This window comes from Camelina sativa, chromosome 16 (assembly GCF_030686135.1).
Source record: "Camelina sativa cultivar CO46 ecotype springtype chromosome 16, ASM3068613v1".
Taxonomy (NCBI): Eukaryota; Viridiplantae; Streptophyta; class Magnoliopsida; order Brassicales; family Brassicaceae; genus Camelina; species Camelina sativa.
Genome location: NC_141895.1, coordinates 13,787,781 through 13,804,850, shown reverse-complemented (window position 1 = coordinate 13,804,850; position 17,070 = coordinate 13,787,781). Strand labels below are relative to the sequence as shown.

The following is a 17,070-nucleotide window of genomic DNA, read 5'->3' as shown; positions in this document are numbered from 1 at the left end:
ACAAATTTGGGATTTACAGAAAACAAGCTTCGCAGAGATCATAGGGAGACTCAAGGCCTATGAAGAATGGATTCTCAATGAGGAGGTTCACGAAGATACTCAGGGGAACTCATTGGGATTGATTCAAGAGTTCAAAGCTAGTATGGCGTCTAAGTTCGAGATGTCAAACTTAGGACTACTCACTTACTACCTTGGCATTGAAGTACATCAAGGAAAAGATGGCATCGAGTTAAAACAATAAGCATATGCACAAAAGATTCTCAAGAAAGTAGGATTAGATCAATGTAATCTCACACATATTCCAATGGAGTTTGGATTAAAACTGTCTAAGACAAATGGGGAACCAGTAGAAGATGCTACCATGTATCGCCGAAGGATCGACTGCTTAAGGTATCTCCTACACACAAGACCAGATCTCGCTTTCTCAGTTGGAGTAGTGAGTAGATACATGCAAGATCCGAGAGTCACATGTGGCAGCATTGAAGCAAATTTTGAGATAGTTTCAAGGAACACTATCGTATGGTCTAGTATTCAAGCATGGAGGATCACAAACGATAGTTGGCTACAGTGACAACAATCATAACACGGATCCTGATGATGGGAAGAGCACGGCAGGCCATGTGTTCTATCTAGGAGAAACACCAATTACATGGTGCTCACAAAAGCTGGGAACAATTACATTATCTAGCTGCAAAGCCGAGTTCATGGCCGCAACAGAAGCAAAATAAACAAGCTATATGGCTACAAGACTTGGTGAGTGAAGTTATGGGAAAGAATTGTAAGAAGACAACCATATACATTGACAACAAGTCAGCCATAGAGCTCTCTCAGAATCCTGTTTTCCACGAAAGGAGCAAACACATCAACAAGCGTTATCACTTCTTCCGAGAGTGTGTTGAAAATGAGCAAATTGAAGTGGAGTTTGTACCATGAGAAGATCAGTGTGCAGACATACTAACAAAATCCCTAGCAAGGATTCAGTTCAAGAAGATAAGGAGTTTGATCGGCGTTCAAGACCTCACGAAGAAGGACTCGAAGATTGAGGGGGTGATTGTTGGGTAAGCTTCTAGAACATTCAGCCTAAGATTTCCTTAACCAAGTTGGGTTAAGAGAAAAGGAAAAGTTCTATTTAGGAATAGGAAAAGAGTAGTTTTCCATTATCAAAATAGGAATAGGAAGCTAATTTGAGTTCCCTATAAATACGTTTGATGGGTTGTATCAAACAACATTGAAACACAAAGAGAGTTTGTGAGTTGTTTAGTTTTGAGAGATTTTCTAAACATTCAATAAAGAGAGTTATTCTTTATACAAACAAAGTGTGTTTAAGAAACTTTATTTGGTATCAGAGCGTTAGGTTATTCACGAACCTGGAACCTGTGACCCCTGAAGAACCCGAGACAAAGATCATACGAACGTACAACCGTCGTCCCCGAGTTATGGCAGACGAAAGCTCAGCACGCCCGAAAGAGTTTACTCCACCATCAATTCAATGCCCCATGCTAACTCCCTCTAACTACACGGTGTGGTCAATGAGGATGAAAATCTTGTTGAAGATCTACCATGTATGGGAAGCAATCGAACCATGATCAGCGGATCCTGATCTAAACAATATCGCGAGAGGATTATTTTTTCAAGCTATCCCGGAGGCTCTTATCTTACAAGTCGCTGAACAAGACTCTCCTAAAGGGATATGGAATGCCATCCAATCTCGTCATCATGGTGTCGATCGTGTCAAGGAAGCAAGGCTTCAGAATCTTATGTATGAATTTGAGAGAATCAAGATGAAAGATTTTGACACAATAGATAGCTTTTCAAGCAAGCTATCGGAGATTGCATCAAAAGCGGCTTCTCTTGGACAGAAAATTGAGGAAGCAAAACTTGTGAAGAAGTTTATCAATAGTCTACCAAGGAACAAGCTCATTCAGATTATAGCATCTCTTTAACAAATTTTGGATTTACAGAAAACAAGCTTCGCAGAGATCATAGGGAGACTCAAGGCCTATGAAGAACGGATTCTCAATAAGGAGGTTCACGAAGATACTCAGGGGAACTCATTGGGATTGATTCAAGAGTTCAAAGCTAGTATGGCGTCTAAGTTCGAGATGTCAAACTTAGGACTACTCACTTTCTACCTTGGCATTGAAGTACATAAAGGAAAAGATGGCATCGAGTTAAAACAATAAGCATATGCACAAAGGATTCTCAAGGAAGCAGGATTAGATCAATGTAATCTCACACATATTCCAATGGAGTTTGGATTAAAACTGTCTAAGACACATGGGGAACCAGTAGAAGACGCTACCATGTATCGGCGAAGGATCGGCTGCTTAAGGTATCTCCTACACACAAGACCAGATCTCGCTTTCTCAGTTGGAGTAGTGAGTAGATACATGCAAGATCTGAGAGAGTCACATATGGCAGCATTGAAGCAAATTTTGAGATATTTTCAAGGAACACTATCGTATGGTCTAGTATTCAAGCATGGAGGATCACAAACGATAGTTGGCTACAGTGACAGCAGTCATAACACGGATCCTGATGATGGGAAGAGCACGGCGGGCCATGTGTTCTATCTAGGAGAAACACGAATTACATGGTGCTCACAAAAGCTGGGAACAATTGCATTATCTAGCTGCAAAGCCGAGTTCATGGCCGCAACAGAAGCAAAATAAACAAGCTATATGGCTACAAGACTTGGTGAGTGAAGTTATGGGAAAGAATTGTAAGAAGACAACCATATACATTGACAACAAGTCAGCCATAGAGCTCTCTCAGAATCCCGTTTTCCACGAAAGGAGAAAACACATCAACAAGCGTTATCACTTCTTCCGAGAGTGTGTTGAAAATGAGCAAACTGAAGTGGAGTTTGTACCATGAGAAGATTAGTGTGCAGACATACTAACAAAATCCCTAGCAAGGATTCAGTTCAAGAAGATAAGGAGTTTGATCGGCGTTCAAGACCTCACGAAGAAGGACTCGAAGCTTAAGGGGGTGATTGTTGGGTAAGCTTCTAGAAGATTCAGCCTAAGATTTCCTTAACCAAGTTGGGTTAAGAGAAAAGGAAAAGTTCTATTTAAGAATAGGAAAAGAGTAGTTTTCCATTATCAAAAGAGGAATAGGAAGCTAATTTGAGTTCTCTATAAATACGTTTGATGGGTTGTATCAAACAACTTTGAACACAAAGAGAGTTTGTGAGTTGTTTAGTTTTGAGAGATTTTCTAAACATTCAATAAAGAGAGTTATTCTTTATACAAACTAAGTGTGTTTAAGAAACTTTATTTGTGGTAGGGGAGAAAAAGAGTTTTAAAATGTGGTAGAATTAAAAAGTTTGTTAGCAAATATGGTAATCTCGGCAAAATTCCCTTAAAAAATTATATATTGTTACTAGCCAACTTTTCCTTTTTATGTTACTATTATTCAGAGAAATATATGGAACGTATAAATATTAAAAAGTAATAACTATGAAACCTTGACTCAGATTTTATAATCTTACTAATTTGTATTAACTATTAAGCATGTGTCCAATCATGTTCACATGTAGAAGTTTGCAAATGAGAAAAAAAAATTTCTGGGTAAAATTTTCAGTTTAAATAAAAACTTCATTAGATACATATCTATATGGTCAACAAGTTACATGCAACAAGCTTTTCACTTCAAAGAAAGCTTTTATGTATAGAATATGGTACCACCGTTTCACCAGAGCTGCAGTGAGGTTGTTGACAAATGGGATAAGTTAGTTTCCAATAAAGGGTTTCCATGCGAGGTGGATGTTTGGCCTTGGCTTGTGAATATGACTTCAGATGTGATCTCTGGAACTGCTTTTGGTAGCAGCTACAAAGAAGGACATAGGATATTTGAGCTCCAGGCAGAACTAGCTGAGCTCGTTATACAAGCTACAAAGAAGGACATATATAGGTAAAGAAAGATAAATTCTCAACTTGTATGGTTTTCGAATAATCCCTTTAGAGCTTGACTCATGGTCTTTTAGTGTTACAATCTATTAGGTATTATGATCCATATTCTCTATTTTTTTTTTTTGTATTTGCATAGTTATCTCCCAACAAAGCTTAATAGAAGGATGAAAGCAGCATCTAGAGAGACCCAAGTTATACTGAGAGGGATCGTTAACAAAAGGATAAGGGGGGAGAGAAGAAGGGGAAGCACCAAACGAGGATCTGTTGGGTATACTTCTTGAGTCAAATATGGGTCAAGCAAAAGGAAATGGATTGAGCATTGAGGAAGTGATAGAAGAGTGCAAGATGTTCTATTTCGCCGGGCAAGAGACGACTTCATTACTTTTGGTTTGGACAATGGTTCTGTTAAGCCAACACCAAGACTGGCAGGTTCGTGCAAGAGAAGAAGTGAAGCAATTTTTCGGCGATAAAGAACCAGATACAGAAGGCCTTAACCAGCTCAAAGTTGTATGTAAAATCAACTTAAGAACCTAGCAGTACTTTTTTTGTGTGTTGTTATTTTTTTGCTGAATGATTTGATCCCTTGCTGATGAAAATGATATTATATAAAGTATTAAGGCTATATCCTCCAGTCTGTTCAGCTGATGCGAGCTACTGACAAAGAGATGAAGCTAGGAGACTTGACACTACCAGCTGGGGTTCAGATTAATCTACCTATTATGCTAGTCCAACGGGACACCGAACTGTGGGGCAACGATGCAGCAGAGTTCAAGCCCGAGAGGTTCAAACACGGTCTTTCAAAGGCAACAAAATGCCAAGTCTCCTTCTTTGCCTTTGTGTGGGGACCAAGGATATGCATCGGTCAGAATTTTGCTCTATTAGAGACAAAGATGGCAATGGCTTTGATTCTACAGAGATTCTCCTTCGAGCTTTCTCCTTCCTATGTTCATGCACCTTACGAAGCCATGACCATTCACCCACAATTTGGTGCTCCTCTTATCATTCAGAAGCTATAATTCTATAACGCAATGTGTTGTTGTCAAATAAACTTAATATACACTGAGGAAACTAGTCCATGTCATAATACAAAACTCACCTTATCTATAATTTAATATATATTCGATAAGGTAAAGACCATGCTCACCGATCGTCTTTTAGACTATACTAGGTTTTGAACGTTTTTTTTATATAGTTAGATAAAACTATATATAATTGATATTATGAAATATTATCTTCTAAAACTTTTAGCTACTATTAAGATAATAATTTTATTTTAAATACACAATTAAAAATATTAAAATCAATTGTATATAATAATCAAATATGATCAAAAGAATCATGAACCAATATTCAATTGGACATCACCACTTATGTCTTCGTATTTTTTTCATTTACTCTTCATATTCTTTCTCGTCATTTTTATTATTAATTTTGCATGGTAGTTGTCATCATTACTTTCACCGTCTACTTCTTTGTTATACTCTTATTCTTCTTCTTTCTTGTCTGATTTCTCGTTTTTTTCACTGAATAATGATTGACAACATTTTTGTTTTAAATTACCACATAACTTCCGTCCGCTTTTTCATTATACTTTTTATTTTTCCTCTTCGTCCACTTCCTCACTTTCTTCCACTGAATAATCATTCAAAACCTTTTTATTTTAAATTAATACACAACTCACCTATCAAAATGTCCCATATTGTGGTGATTCACAAATCCTCTATAAGTACTTGGAATCTGCAACTCCACAGAGAAGACACTTACCTCTAGGTCCTATAGATATACAGGGACATCTAGAAGATATCTTTATAATGGTGAATGGTGTCCATAGTTTCAAGTTAATACCCACGACAGCAAATAGCTTGGCGGATACCTTAGCTAAAGAAACAAGACAAAAAAAAGTCCTCTTATGGTTGGGTTCTATAAATGTATGTTATGTATAACTGATAAACTCCTTTAATTTGTATTCTAATTACATAATGGAATGGAATTGTTTGCCGACAAAAAAAAAAAAAAAAAACCAGTTTAGTGATCATGCCTTCATCCTTGTAAATTCTGATCCGGCTCAACATATATGAGCGTAATATATATTTACTACTATCAAAGATAGTTTATGAACATCATATTGCCATGTGCATGTCCATAATCAGCTTAAACAAGAGAGATGGTGAATGTTAATAATATATGTTAGATAGATAATGTATATTAGTTTGAATCTTAATTTATACTATAATATTTAAGTAAACTATGTATGAGTTTTAACACTTTAATATGGTTACAACTAACACAATTTTGTATAATGATTTTGTAGAGCAGGTGTTATTAAAGATATTTGTTTTCTATTAATCAATGTCTCTCAATGTTTTTTATATTAGTAATTCCAATGTTCGAGAAATCGACCTGACTCGTTTTTTTTGTTTAAATACTATATATATAATTAAGCATCCCATACTACTTAATTAAATCAACCCAAACCACAAAACATCATTTAAACCAGCCATAACTATCTTACACAGCGGAAACGTACAAACAATACCAAACCAACATATCCTTAATAAAATAACATTCCTAACCATTATATCCAACAACCTATCATAACTCTAACCAAGGTTCCAACACATATCCATAAATAACCAACAACACACAAATGAGAACCTAGATCATCCTCCTCCTCATCGCCTTGATTCCACGTTCACACTTGCCTTTACCTGCACTGCAAACACAAATTGAGATGCATGAGCATTTAATAAACCAACAACCAAAACACAAACAACACAACAAACCAGAAAAACAAGACTCGGTCAAGTCTGGTGTCGACCGACACTAAGTCGGTGTCGATCGACGCTAACGCGTCACTAGTGTCGACCGACACTAAGTCGGTGTCGACCGACACTAACGCGTCACTAGTGTCGACCGACACTAGGTCGGTGTCGACCGACACTAGGTCGGTGTCGACCAACACTCAACCAACATGGTGTCGATCGACACCACCTTCGCAGAATCGATCTGCACGAAGCTGAACGACGAACCTCCGTTCCAAACCGCTTCCAAGCCCTCCCAAACTCTTCCAAACTTCTCAGGAACCTATGGGAACATGAAAACAACCAACCCACACAAGCAAAACACCACAAACACAAAGAAACAGCAAAAACAACAGAGATCTCAGGCTTAGATCAGCCATGGTCAAGCACTCAACTCTTTTGCAGGAAGATTCTCACTCAACAATGACGAATCCAACACTTAGAAGCCTTCTCCTTCGTTGCTAACACAAGATATTCACTCCACAGCAATAGATCTCTCAAGAACAACAAAGGATCTCACAAATCTCTCTCAAAAATGTTTTCTCCTTCTTCTATCTGCTTCTCTGTCCAAAAACGGCTAAAAGGACGAAATAAGTTGAGTTCCCCTTTTAAACTCGAGTTTAGGGCTTCTCTTAAACCAACCACGCAAACCGGACGATTAAAATTGAGCCAATCGAACAGTCAGCAAACGGTGTCGACCGACACCACATGTGGTGTCGATCGACACCCTAACCAAAATTCCAGAAATTGGTTCGCGGGCGTTACAGTAATCATGTCTATTTTACCTTCATCAGGATTAATCCTAGCCAGGCCCGGCGCTGGCCGAGTGCAAGAAGTGCATTTTCACCATGTCCAGCCCAAATTCAATTTTTTGTCTTTTAACTTTACCCTAACTATTTAATAAACTCTAAACAATTTAGTTGTCTTTCTTCTCCCTTTTTCTGCAACCTATCGTTGCTTCTTTTGTTCTATTTTGATTTCAACGAAAATTATGAAACTACAACTATGTACCTCATAATCTGGTAAATAACTCGAATACCCAATGGATAAAAATTGTATCTTCCTCCTAATTCTGATTTAGAGCTGTTAGTGATTTCTTCCTACTTAACCTTTCATATTTTCATTGGATAATACAGTTTTTAGGTTTTCTTTCTCCAATCAAAAACTAATTTTTTTCTAGAAATTCACTTTGCCTCGCTCAATTTTCTGTATCTATGTCTTTGTTGGTGTGTTAACAAATCCCAAGTGCCCAAGTCGCCCACAAGATCGAGGCTTAGAGGCTCAAAGCTACGGTTAGAACTTTCATCATCAGTTTCACAATTCAGAAATCACAATCCGCTAATCTTCGATTATTCATTAGACTTCCATCAAGGTTCTATTGTTCTCTTCTCTTATATCAACAATTTAACGTTACAATTGAACAATCAAGATAAACATTAATGTAGACGATTAAATCAATTAAATTACTTATTCAAGATTTAGGAAACTGAAATATTCATAATTTTAACAAACTTTGACACTATGTTTATAAAAATTTATCTTAATATCATAAACTATTATAATGATTATTTTGATTTATCTCGTATTTAAATAAATAACTTACTTTTAAATAAAAAGAAACAAATAAAGGAAAAAATAATGGTTTTATGTATCATGTAATTCTTTTATGATTAATACAATTGATTTGATGTTAAAAAAATAAAACAAAAAAAATAAATAGGCCAACAAATGGGGTAACCAAGTAAAACACAAAAATTCTGCTGAGCTTGTTAATTTAGAAAGACTAAACAAATGGAGAACCAAATTTAAAAAAACATACTAATTGACCACCACACCATTTCTATTTTTCGCAACAAATGACATAACTAAATTATCTTAAAGGCTTTAAAGATAAGGAAAAAATGGGAAAATGTAAGATCCGACCCGGTAACCCGCGCATTTATTCGAATAAGATATGGATAATTGACGTTTTTACCCTTAATGAAAATATATTATTTTGTCTTCCTTCCAATGGCATTCTGATGTAATTTTTTACAAAAGTAATGTAAGTTTGAAAAGTATGTTTACGATTAATAGGAGGGATATATTAAAACAAAAAAATCTATATAGGTGAACCACATATAAAATAATAAAAATAAAGAAGTCAATTAATTTTGTAATATTTTTATTATAACATATGATATATAATTATACTATGAATTATATTTATGATTATTTCATACGGGAGTTTGAGAATTTATGTTTTTGTTTGTTCCCCTCCCGATTTCAATCATAAAGACAAATTTCTCCCATATCCGGGCTGTCCCATATTGGAAATGCTTTCTGTTCTGCAATGAAAATTTGAGAACGAGTGTAGGACATAATGGAACATGACAAAACGAAAAGAGAGTTACGTCCGCCCCTAAATATTTGTATTTATCTCAAACGGGTTTTCATCGTTATTAGCGATTATATATATATATATATATATCCAGTTTGATAGTTCACAAATTTAATAGAATCTAACCAATTATTTATTTGATAAGTTTGTTGCCAGTCCAACTGTTATGTCATTCCAAATTTTAAAATACAGATGAAACGATTATTATTTCAAATTTTCAAACATTAATAAATCAAACTAAAATCTCAATTAGTATGAGTTTGACTATATATATAAAAAAATGGTTTATAAACATAACTTTGCACGTATGTATGGGTCCGCAACTAGTATCTAAATTAAAACAACCAAACATTTAATTATATGATTCATTATTTTTAGCTGTACCCATTCAATTTTTCCATTCATGTTAATGATTTTTCTGACAAATGTGCCCCAAAAATGGAGTTTATTCTCTCGTGCCCTTCTCTCTCAAATTCTTTTCTAATTTACCTTTGTTATAATAAATAATTTGTTTATTCTTTTCTTTTAATCAAAAAATTGGTCAAATACTAAAAAACCTTAACGATTTCCAATATTTACCAACCCAACCAGCAACATTCGGATTACCCACCCAAATATTCGGGTTATCCAAACAAATTCGGGTAAACATTTTTCAACTCTTTTTTTGTTTCCTTCGCTTATCCTCTTTCCCCATTTTTAACTGTCCGACTCTCTCCCTCTCCCTCTCTTCACCAAAATTCTCTGTTCTTCAACAATATCCTCCAAAATCTCTTGGGCATCTCCTCTATTTGCTCAAAATCTTATCAATTCTCGTCGTTTTCCTCAATTTTGGTAAAGGTAAGTCTATTTCTTTTGTAAAATTAGGGTTTGTAAAGTTAGGGTTCAAACTCAAACGAACGAAATCTCTTAAATTTTGTGTTTTTTTTGTTAATCTAGTGATATCAATGGGTCCTAAGACTTGAAATGGTATAAATTCGAAGAAGAGGAAGAAGAAGAATCCCGTAATTGAAGATCCTCCTCCGCGAACTTCAAGTTTTCCTCCTCCGCCAGCAATAGCTCCTCCCTCGCCAGCAATAACTCCTCCTCCTCTGCAAACTGAAGCTTCTCCTCCTCCGTCGGCAGTAGATCCTCCTCCTCCGTTGGCAGTAGATCCTCCTCCTCCGCGAACTGAAAATTCTCCTCATCCGCCAAGTGAAGGTTCTCCTCCTCCACAAACTAAAGGTTCTCCTCCTCCGCCAACATTAGATCCTCCTCAGCCGCCAGATGATGAGGATCTATCCCAAACAGAATCCGAGGAACAGAGGTCTCCTCCATCGCATCCACAGGTAACTAGAGTGAAATTTAGAGAAATTGAGATACTAGAGTTTGATTTTGTTTGTACATGGAGCGGGTTTGATTTAGGTTTGTAGATATAGCGGGAATTGAGAAATTGAATGAGTTGTGTTTTGGTACAAATAAGTTTGTTTGGTACAACTAGACATTTTAGTACATATAAGTTTGTTTGGTACAACTAGACATTTTAGTACAACTATTTATTACAATTCTGTTTTGCAGGATACAGAAGAGGAGACCCAACCAATACCATCTCTGAAGTTTTACTTCAAGCAAACAAATTATACAAAGTGGTGTAGGCTGTAATCAAGGTCTGAAGAGAACAAAACGATGAAAGACTTGGAAATCCTTACGGAAACGGAGAAGGATTGGTTTCGCTCACACTCGCAGTTTAAGCACATTTGGCACATGCATAAGGAGGAGAACCATAGGTATACGTGTATGTGGTTGTTGTTGCTTCGCATGGTTTGTATGGAGAAAGATAGAGTCTGTTGGTTTGTGGTGAATGGCGTTCCCGTTCGATATTCGCTTAGGGAGCATGGCCTCATTTGTGGATTAGACTGTCGTATCTATCCATCAAACTTTAACAAATTGGGGAGTGATGAGTTTGTGAAAAGGAATTTTGGAGAAGAAGAAGAAGAAGAAGAAGAAGAAGAAGAAGAAGAAGAAGAAGAAGAAGAAGAAGAAGAAGAAGAAGGAGAAGGAAATAAAAAGCCGAAAAAAATTGTGGTAAGAATCAAAGATGTGAGAAGAAAGCTACATTCAATGAAAGCATGTGGAGACCGGTTAAAGATGGCGGTGCTCTTGTTCTTAAGCACTATCATCTCACCTAGAAAAAAGTATGGCTACATTGATGATTTTATGCTTCAAATTGTGGATGATCTATATGCATGTGAAACGTTTCCGTGGGGGAGATACACATTTGACGAAAGTATTACAAATATCTCCCGTTTGATGGATAGTTTTAAGGGGCGTGTGAAGTCAACTTGGTGTTTTCCGGGTTTCTTAACTCCTTTGGAGGTAAAATTTAATTGTTGTGAAGCATTTTGTGTAGATAATTGTTGTATCTTATGGTTTAATGTAACTTGTAGATATTGGCGTGTGAGTGCATTCCTGATTTGAAGAGTAAGTTTCGAGTGGATGTGGTAGGAGCAGAACCAGGTTGTCCAAGAATGTGCAAACAAAAATGGAGGTATAGTCACATGAAAGGCTTCCCAATTGAAGATGTAAATGACCCCCTTGGATCTACAACGGTAAGTGTTTCCCCTTAACTATAAATTGTTTCTCATAGTGATCTAAAGTTTGTTTTAGATTTAGAAATCTTAGCATTTTGTTTGTTTATTCAACAGGAAATTCATAGCATTTTGGAACCTGAATTGTCTGAGGTCCCTCTTATGGCTCGCATCACAGAAAATGAGGAGATACAATCGAGTGATCCAATTGCTGAGAGTTGGGAGCATCGCCTATGTGTAGAAAGGAAGAAGATATGCTGGAAAGAGCTGTATAATTTAGATGTGTCTGCTCGAGGAGAAAATGGGAGAGAAGAGCAGCAGCAAGAAGAAGGAGAAGCAGCAGGAGAAGAGGAAAACATCCCGCCACAGACTTCTAGGTTTGTGAACAATCTTAAAGCGCTTGAAAAGAAAGTAATGGGAGCGATGAAAGCAGGGTTTAAGAAGAAGAAGAAGAAGAAGAAGAAGAAGAAGAAGAAGAAGAAGAAGAAGAAGAAGAAGAAGAAGAAGAAGAAGGAGAAGAAGAAGAAGAAGAAGAAGAAGAAGAAGAAGGAGGAGGCGAAAAAGCAGCAGCAGCAGTAGGAGGTGAAGAAGCAGCAGCAATAGGAGGCGAAGAAGCAGCAACAGCAGTAGATGTTGAGATGGGTGGTGAAGAAGAAACAGCAATAGGAGGCGAATCAAGAGATGTTGAGATGAGTGGTGAAGATGAAGCAGCAGCAGTAGGAGGCGAAGAAAGAGATGTTGAGATGGTTAAGACACGTTCGCAGAAGAGGAAGAGAGTATGCGAACCTTCAAAGTACCTTAAGAGTCCTTATACAAGGCAAAAGAAGAAAGGTCAACAATTGAAGGCAAAATGATGTTAGTGTTGGTGTTGTTTTCATTTTGTTTTTTGTTGGTGTTGTTTGTTTTTCGTTGGTGTTGTTTGATGGACTCAGGATTTTCGGATTGATCAATGTATTTCTTAAGCTATTGGGACAACTGGAACAGGTTAGGTACAACTGAGTATAAAATAATGAATAAGAACAACTATATGAGTAAAAAATTCTTGGGACAACTGGTACAGTTTAGGTACAATTGAGGAGAAGAAGAATAACGATAAAATTAAAAAATAAAGAACTTAAATACAAATGAATAAAATAAATAATGATGAATGGTCAACAAATGTAAAAAATCAAGTAATACGTAACTAAAGTACATTGGTCAACAAAAGGCAAAAAGGCAAAAAGGCAAAAATTACTACTTGGTCAATAAAATATTGGTCAAAAAGTTCAATAAATTAATAAAATAATGGTCATGAAATCAAGTAATTGTACTCAAGCTTATAGTTGTACATGCATGAACATAGTTGTACTTTTGTTGTTTTATCAAATTATCAGTAGTACCTTAATTTAAAAGGATCGTTTGCAGTAGTACATTTGATAATACGTGATTAAAGTACATTTAATGCAATTTCATTTGAAAATTTGTGTCAAATAACTTGTTCTCATGTTTGACATAATTACTTGGTTAAAATTTACAAAGTAACAATCAAAGTATAAGAAATATTGTCTCTATATGTAGGAACATCAAATGTATTAGGAATAGTTTTTTAAATTGCATAAGTTATAAAGTTAAAAGTTTAGTTTTTTTCATTTCATTAGCAACCATAATTGTAAATCATATATTTAAATTTAGTATTTAAGAAAACAAAACTTAAACATAGTTGTACCTTAGTTGTTCGTAGTTGTACCACGGGGAAAAATTGCTTAAAGTTAGATATAACATAGTTGTACCACAGTTGTTCCTGTTACAGTCAATTGTACCAAAACAGAACAAACGAGTTTGATAACCAAAAACAGAACAAACGAGTTTCACAACAAAAAACAGAACATACAGTTATACAGTACTACCACCACTCTGGAAGTACTCGTACATGCGTCCCATAGATCTTTTCTTCCTTTTCCCATGTTCTCCAACTGATTTAAACCTTTTTGTTTTGGTTCTTCCTTTTTTCAGGGCATAAGGTGGAGGAAAGGCAAACAGTTGTTGTATGTGTTCCGGTACAATCCACTGAGACATATGGGGAACTGGATATATTGTCCGGTAATACGCCAAATGACCACTATTCCATCCGATAATATTTGGAGCATAAATCATGTAGTTCACACTCATTATCAACACTCTTAGATGCTTCGCTGACAGCAGCTATTGCATGCACACATGGATATTTATCAATATCAAATTGCTTGCAAGAGTAACTTTTGTTTTTTAGGTCTACCAAATAACCGCTACCATCAACTCCAATGACATTATATTCCAATAAGAAGCTATTTAGTTCATACATCGGTAACAACTTCGCTTCTTCACATCTCTGGTGCAATATTTTCTCAAGAAGAGGCACCATTATCTGCGATGGAGGTACTGATGCAGAAGTCTTCCTATGTTCGTTAAACCATTCAGCCAATTTCCCAACAATAGCATCGATCATTGGTAAGAGCAAGTATTGCCTTGCGTCTTTGAAAACACCATTAATAGATTCAACACAATTGCTGGTGTCTATATTGTATCTTGCTCCTGGGAAATAACATCTAGCCCATTTTTTTTCTTCAACATGTGAATCTAGATATACCGCTGCAGCATGATACCTTATCCTAAAATCATGATAAAGTGTTTTGAACGTACCTTCTGTATAAGACCTAGCACATTCTATGAATTTTCTTCCAACGGTGTCTTTGTTGACGTTACTGCATGCTGCTTTCACATTTTGAGCCAAATGATATATACAATAACCATGTTGAGACAATGGATACACCTCAGCTACTGACTTGATAAGGCTTTGATTTCTATCAGAAACAAACACAAGTTCAGGGGCGTTTGGTACTCTTGATTTCAACTTATTGAAAAACCAACTCCAACTTAAGTAATTTTCACCATCGACTACACCAAAAGCAATAGGATAATGATGATGATTAGGATCTTGAGCTGTAGCAACAATAAGCACTCCACCTTGTGCAGTCTTAAGGTGGGTTCCATCCACAATGATCACTTGTCTCATAGCCTTGAAGCCTTCAACGCAAGCTCCCAGCGCGAAGAATAAGTACTTAAAATTATTCTTTTCGTTTAATTCCACACATGAGACAGTTTCTGGATTCACTACCTCTAACATGTGCATATAAGAATACAACATCTTGTAACTTTCCTCAAGACTACCACGAACCTCACTAGCAGCTTGCTTTTTTCCTCTCCATGCAGTGGAGTATGACACTTTAACACCAACTCTTGTTTGAATCAAAGGGATGAGATCTTTAGGAACTGGAGTCTTAAGCTTACATGGATATTCCTCACGCAAAACAGATGCTACTAATCGTTGTGAGCCTTTCCTTTTGTTTCTGCTTGTACTTGTTGTTGAACGATAACACATATGAATTTTGTTGTAAGTTCTAACTGAGAAACAATCTGAATTCTGAAGCTTCGCAACTCGTAAAGACCACTTGCAACCCTTTTTTGATTCACTGCATTTTACCACGTACAACTTCGGATCCGACTTCACAATAACAAACTCAAAACAGTTCTTATGTGCACATTTTTCAACTAAATCTTGTACTGCTTTCTTACTTCTAAATTATTGACCTATTGTCAGATTCACACCATCTTACCATTCCAAATGTACCTTTGTAACTTGCACCATATCATCGTTAACAATGACGTCTTCTTGTTCTTCACTTGCGACATTGTCATCGTTTTGAACCAGCTCATTATGTTCAAACGTTTCACCTGCATAAAGAGTCATGATACCATCACCAATACGAGTCCTTGCACATGAAATCAACTCCTCCGCATTACTTGCACCAACTTCACCAACGTTACCAATTTCACCAACTTCACCAGTTTCACCAACTCGATTTTGCTCACAACCATGATTTTGTTCGTCATCTTTTTCCAACTCCACATGCATTACATTGAATTCAGTTTGATTCCATTCTAGATAACACGAAAGATCATCATCATCGAAGATATATATTGGTTTCTTAGGCTTCACTGAAACTGGAATGTAACTAAATTTCATCTTCGTCGCTGCATCTACCATCATCTTTCTGCATATTTTATCAACCAATGCAGAAAAAGTAACCTCCTCAATAGGTGCCTTCATCAAAAGAGCATGACGAACATCTTCTCTTGAAATCCATTGTATTTCATCTCCATTGTTCAAATAATTACCCCCATAATCAAAATGAATGAATGTGCAAAGATTATTATTCATTATCCCCTGAAAATAGAATAAAATTCCCTAACATCAGAATATTTCTCGCTTTCTATTCATTATCAGTTGTAATCGTTGTATCAGTTGTCCTAGTTGTATCAGTTGTACCTAAATATGCAGATACGAGGAAACCTAATGTCATATAGCTCGATTCAACCCCTAGATCCATAAATTATAAACGTAATCTGAGTCTAATAGACTTGAGCAAATGAAATTAACAAGATGAACCCAATAAACATACAAGAACACGAATTTAAAAGAAATCTAAACAATATCCCCAAATAGAAACACAAATGTTGTACAAATCTAACATCAACACTTGTTCTTACACTATAAACAAGTTTCAAACACGTTGAAATTGAACAAAAACAGTAGAATAAACCCAGAAATTACCTGAATACGAGCTTCAATGGAGCTTCAATGGTGGAATTGGAGATGCGTGGGTTGTACGGATGGGGAGGAGGAGATGCGATTAGGTTTTAATTTGATTGGTTTGTTTTTTAGTTTTTTTTTATCAAATATATATAAATACATAGTTTATTTAAATTATATAAAAAGAAAATAAAAAGGGCAAAACAGAGATATAGGTTTATTGTAAAGGTACAAGGGTATATAGAAAAAATGTGGATAGTATAGAATGATATGTTGGACATAAGGGCATAAGAGATTAAAGTCCCCCAAAAATATTAATGAGTAAATCATAAGATACATTGAATTGTAAGAAAAAAATCATGAATCACACATATGAGTTTGAACCAAAATCAAACATATGAGTTTGAACCAAAATAATGAATCATGTAAGAACTTGAATCAAAATCAAACTAAAATCTCAATTAGTATGAGTTTGACTATATATATATATATATATATATATAACTGTTTATAAACATAACCCCGCACGTATGTATGGGTCCGTAACTAGTATCTAAATTAAAACAATCAAACATTTAATTATATGATTCATTATTTTTAGCTGTACCCATTCAACTTTTTCAAAATAGCTGAATATATTACACATATGTAAAATATCTTATTTTAAAAAGACAATATAGATATTTTCCATTCATTTTAAAGATTTTTCTGACAAATGTGCCCAAAAAAAATCAATGAGTAAATCATAAGATACATTGAATTGTAAGAAAAAAATATGGGGTTCTTAATGACTACAACTTTC

The 17,070-nt window shown here is 35.7% G+C and overlaps 1 protein-coding gene and 3 pseudogenes across 1 annotated transcript; 3 read left to right on the top strand and 1 right to left on the bottom strand.

Annotated features, from left to right (window-relative positions):
* The first annotated feature begins 2,246 nt into the window (after positions 1–2,246).
* LOC147925480 (secreted RxLR effector protein 161 pseudogene) lies at positions 2,247–2,672 on the top strand (annotated as a pseudogene).
* A 962-nt stretch (positions 2,673–3,634) lies between these two features.
* Positions 3,635–4,930, top strand: LOC104750323 (cytochrome P450 72A13 pseudogene; annotated as a pseudogene).
* Positions 4,931–10,660: 5,730 nt separating this feature from the next.
* Positions 10,661–12,658, top strand: LOC147925479 (uncharacterized protein At3g43530-like). The gene is made up of 5 exons (XM_087492637.1): positions 10,661–11,032; positions 11,162–11,447; positions 11,519–11,680; positions 11,777–12,093; positions 12,592–12,658. Exons 1-5 carry the CDS (start codon positions 10,758–10,760, stop codon positions 12,656–12,658), a joined length of 1,107 nt encoding a protein of 368 aa, XP_087348763.1. The 5' UTR covers positions 10,661–10,757.
* Positions 12,659–13,531: 873 nt separating this feature from the next.
* On the bottom strand, positions 13,532–15,896 carry LOC147925478 (uncharacterized; annotated as a pseudogene).
* Between the last annotated feature and the right edge of the window lie 1,174 nt (positions 15,897–17,070).

Bases quoted from the DNA above. Each gene is read 5' to 3' on its own strand.
- LOC147925479 (XM_087492637.1), top strand. From the start codon at position 10,758: ATGAAAGACTTGGAAATCCTTACGGAAACGGAGAAGGATTGGTTTCGC. The intron at 11,033-11,161 runs GTTTGTGAAAAG...AATTGTGGTAAG, and splicing joins AACAAATTGGGGAGTGATGA to AATCAAAGATGTGAGAAGAA. The intron at 11,448-11,518 runs GTAAAATTTAAT...TGTAACTTGTAG, and splicing joins GTTTCTTAACTCCTTTGGAG to ATATTGGCGTGTGAGTGCAT.